Source organism: Symphalangus syndactylus, chromosome 18, assembly GCF_028878055.3.
Source record: "Symphalangus syndactylus isolate Jambi chromosome 18, NHGRI_mSymSyn1-v2.1_pri, whole genome shotgun sequence".
Classification (NCBI taxonomy): domain Eukaryota; kingdom Metazoa; phylum Chordata; class Mammalia; order Primates; family Hylobatidae; genus Symphalangus; species Symphalangus syndactylus.
The window spans coordinates 69,200,029-69,204,510 of NC_072440.2; the positions used below are offsets into that span (position 1 = coordinate 69,200,029).

Consider the following 4,482-nt stretch of genomic DNA (forward strand, 5'->3'; position numbering starts at 1 on the left):
CAAGATGTGAACCATAAGACTCAATGAGTTTGATGGTGGCAATAATTAATACTTAGGACTCAATTTATAATCTAATCAAATTAGATTAAGTACAATCAAGAAATGTCCCATATTTTTCTCCCGTGACTTTGTATAATGCTTTTACCAAGTAGAGCGTTCCTAAGTCTACCCACCAAAGTAATTTTCTGTTTTGTTTTGTTTTTTTTTTTTGAGACGGAATCTTGCTCTTTAGCCCAGGCCAGAGTGCAGTGGCGCGATCTCGGCTCACTGCAAGCTCCGCCTCCTGGGTTCACGCCATTCTCCAGCCTCAGCCTCCTGAGTAGCTGGGACTACAGGCGCCCGAGACGGGGGTTTCACCGTGTTAGCCAGGATGGTCTCGATCTCCTGACCTTGTGATCCGCCTGCCTCGGCCTCCCAAAGTGCTGGGATTACAGGCGTGAGCCACCGCGCCCGGCCCCCAACCCAAGTAATTTTCTTACCCTATTTTTTGTTTTTTTGCAGTGGGGGTTTGTTTGGCCTCCCCAGGATGGACTGGAGCATCAGTAGTGCCTGAGTTCATCACAGGACAGATGCTCAAGACACCCTGATCACCATTAGGTGGAATTGAAGGAGCCAAAAATGGGCGCAGTGGCTCCTCAGCAGAGACGCTCCTGAATGTATAGACATGGGAACCACCTTCAGCATCAAAAAAAGAAACGTTCTGCATGCCCATGTCCAGAAAAATCCCCACTCGCTGTAACTTGCGGTCCACGAAGAGGAAAGTCAGGGGCACCGTGCTGGCAGAGAGGCGGCTTCCATCCCTCAGACTCACAGTCCAGAATCCACGCTCTGTGGTCAGCTGGATCCTCCCTTTGCGGTGAACAGATTCTCTGCAGACTCCCAGGTCCCATTCTGTGCTTGTTCCCACGTCCACCTCCCAGTAATGGCGGCCACAGGTAAAGCGAGGGGAGCCCAGGACACAAATGGAAAAGTCAAATCTCTCGGCAAGGTCTTGCCGATTCTGTCTGATGCGCTCACTTCGGACGCTCCTGAGGTCGTCAGAAATGAGGAGGAAGTTGTTGGCTGTGTCGGCATCCAAGGTCATGTCCACTGTGAAAAGGAGAAAAAGTTGCTCAGCAAATGGACAGAAGCCATCCCCATACCTCTCCTCTACTTCAAAGGCCCAAATATCTCTTGACTGTAGTTTCTTTAATTCTCTTCTTCCCCCAAAATCCAAACTTCATGAGGTAACTTCCCTGACTGGTTCAAATTCTCATAGGTATGCTTTGTGGCAATACGTGACTCTTACTCACAGTAGCAATTCTTATTGTACTTTATGTCACGTGTTTGCTTCATTGGCCTTTTCTTCATTTAGAGTGGAGGGTCTCTGAAGGCAGACACCATGACCCCCTTTCTACCACCTTGATGCATGAACAAATAAATGATAAGACAATGCAAGTTGTCCATATTAAATGATGTTTGTTTCCACATTTTTTTGCTTCAATTTAAATAGTATCTAGAGCGTGATTCCAGGCCTTTGTTTTCCATGTTTGTAAACAATTGTGCACAGTTCTGACAGCAGATGCGGTATCTTTGCAGCTGACAATGTGATGACAGAGGGAGGAGGCAATGTGATCTGGCCTAGAGAAAATTAATTGTACAGAACATTCTGAAAAAAAAAATCTACAGAACATATGATCCTTTAAGTCAAAAAACTGATATGATCACCAATATAGATTTTATAGATTACAGTAAGACTTGAAGAGATTGATTGCTGTTTGATGGTGAATTAGGGAATGAAATGAATGGACATGGATAAGGAAGGAGGAAGAGGGTTCCAAACATGACTTGGGCAGGGTGACTCTGTCCTCCATATTTCAGCAGAGACACTGAATGGTATGGGTAGGTGGATGAGTAGAGACCGTGGGTGTCAGGGCAGAAGCTACCAGTGTTGGGGACATCATAGTGGCCCACCACCATTTATAGGTGTAATTCTGTGCCCAGGCTGACCATAATCTCTTCATGTAAATGTCCGTTTTCACCACAGTTATGGAGACGGATAGTATTTTCTGTAGCCAGGACCACTGTTGAAGCCTATGGCGCAGGGATGAGACCACTGTTTGAAACTCTCCCCACACTCACAGAAACAAACACCATAGGTGCTCCATTCCAAACTCTTCTCAACCCTGGGGTGAGGTTGTTTGTTACAATGGGTGCCAATATTCACTGTGCATTAGAATTACCAGGCCCATTTTAATGTCAGAGTCCTGGGAACCTTTGCTAGAGAGAAATTCAAATTCAGTTGCTCTGTTTTTGCTACTCAGCAAAATCCCTAAGCCAGCGGGATCAATCCTGAGACTTCCCAGTTAAGAATCTGCATTTTAACAAGATCCCCAGGTAATCTGAGCACACTAAGTTTAGAGAATCCCTTGTCTAACCCATGACATAGACATTGGGTTTTTGTTTGTTTTTGTTTCTGATATCACCAGGTGATTCTGTGTGTTGTCAGAGCTGAGAATCTGATGAAGAAGCATCTCAATTTTAGGTGCCAGACAGCAGCTAATCCCCATATGGAATGAGTGGCCAGTTGCACAAATGATTTTTCCTGGTCTGGTCTTGGGAAGGGGGCAGGGTATACAGATTCCTTACCTTGGAACTTCCGCATCCTTGGGTTCATCTGTAGAATTTTCTTCAGCTTGGGCTCCAGTTCCTTGATGTGGGAAACCAGCCTCTCTAGGTGCCGATTGGGCCTGATTTTGTTCCTCTGAGAGACCATGGAACAGCAACAGCAAAGTAGATCCTCCCCATGGGGCTCCTTCTGCAGTGAATTGATGCACTTGAGGCAGACGGCGCATCCACACTCCAGGGACATTGGTTTCTCTAGATAGTCTGAGCAGACCGGACAGCTGCTTGCTTCTTGGAAGAGTGCAGCCATGTCCACTGCCAGGGGAAAAGTGCACAAGGGAAGAAAATTTCCGTGAGGTGAAAGCCTGTTAGTTGTGCCAAGTGACAGCCTTTTCATGCATAGAGGTATTGTGTTCCAGCTTTGTCACTCCTAGAACAAGACTATGAGTACGAACACTCAAGCACATCCCCCCACCCCCCATCTTCAGAGATTTGAAGTTCTATTGGGAAAGAAAGTCACGAATCATCACTGTGTTCTGAGCTGAGGTGGAGGAAGGGTCCGTTCTCTTGGTGACCCAGCAGCTGAGCCTGAGCCAGTGACATGGCAGCACCCATATGAGGAGCAGCGAGCTGGGGTCATTTCACCTCCTCCTAGGGGAGCCCGAGCAAGAGATTGATTGATGAACATAAGAATTAGGGGCTGGGAGGCTGGGCGCAGTGGCTCATGCCTGTCCAGGACTTTGGGAGGCCGAGGTGGGTGGATCATCTGAGATCATCAAAAGTTTGAGACCAGCCTGACCAACATGGGGAAACCCCATCTCTACTGAAAATACAAAAGAATTAGCCAGCCGTGGTGGCAGATGCCTGTAATCCCAGACACTTGGGAGGCTTTGGCAGGAGAATCGCTTGAACCTGGGAGGCAGAGGTTGCAGTGAGCCGAGATTGTGCCATTGCACTCCAGCCTGGGCAACAGAGCGAGACTCCGTCTCAAAAAAAAAAAAAAAAAAAAAAAAAGAGGGGCTGGATGCAGTAACTCACATCTGTAATCCCAGCACTTTGCGAGGCCAAGGCAGGAAGATCCCTTGAGCCGAGGAGTTTGAGACCAGTCTGGGCAACACAGGAAGACCCCGTCTCTACAAATAATACAAAAATTAGCAGAGAGCAGAGATCACACCAGGTCACTCCAACTTGGACAACTGAGTTAAGACCCTGTCTCACCAAAAAAAAAAAAAAAAAAAAAAAAAATCACATCCTTCTCCAGCCTTGGAAATGAATACCAAATTGACTGCCACCACTCCTAGACTGGGGATCCAGGGTGACTGGTTTTCAACTCTGAGGCAGCACTCAGACGGCCTTTGTTGAATTCATTAATTAGGAATTTCTCTCATTCATCCCCCAAGTCATAACCCCCCATTTCTAGGCATCTAAGGAGGAAAAACACACACACAGGCATGGGCTCACCTCTTCTGCTGGAAGCTCCTCTGTCCTCCTGCTGCTTCCACTGAGAGCTCAGGTCTTGTGGGGAAGGGGCACACGAGGGCATTTTATTGGTGAGATTCCCACCTCCCACTGTGTGACGCCCTTCCACACCCTCTAACCTGATGAGGCTTTGATTTAATTATAACGGGGAATTAGGTTTTTACTGGAGACATATCTCCAGTTAATTATAACTTCAGTAAATCCTTCATCCTGACAGCGCATTTTTCTTTCATATGAAGGTAAGATTAAATTGCCTTTATATTAAATCAGGCTTCATGTACTAACTTCAAAACTTATTTTAGAGATGTTTCCATCAGTTGTCAGTAAAGATAATTCCTGTAATATGTTGTGGCTTCAAGCTTTGCTTGGAATCCTGAAGTATTAAGTATGATTGGATTT

At 46.4% G+C, this 4,482-nt stretch overlaps 1 protein-coding gene across 1 annotated transcript; it reads right to left on the minus strand.

Annotated features, from left to right (window-relative positions):
• Positions 1 to 475: 475 nt before the first annotated feature.
• Positions 476 to 3,652, minus strand: LOC129467588 (ret finger protein-like 3). The gene is made up of 2 exons (XM_055252114.2): positions 2,629 to 3,652; positions 476 to 1,089 (listed from the first exon to the last, which is right to left on the minus strand). The coding sequence occupies exons 1-2, from the start codon at positions 2,999 to 3,001 to the stop codon at positions 476 to 478; spliced, it is 987 nt and encodes a 328-aa protein (XP_055108089.2). The 5' UTR covers positions 3,002 to 3,652.
• Between the last annotated feature and the right edge of the window lie 830 nt (positions 3,653 to 4,482).

Coding starts and splice junctions, on each gene's coding strand:
- LOC129467588 (XM_055252114.2), bottom strand. CDS start 3,001: ATGAAAAGGCTGTCACTTGGCACAACTAACAGGCTTTCACCTCACGGA. Junction 1,090..2,628: donor AAGGATGCGGAAGTTCCAAG/GTAAGGAATCTG, acceptor TCCTTTTCACAG/TGGACATGACCTTGGATGCC.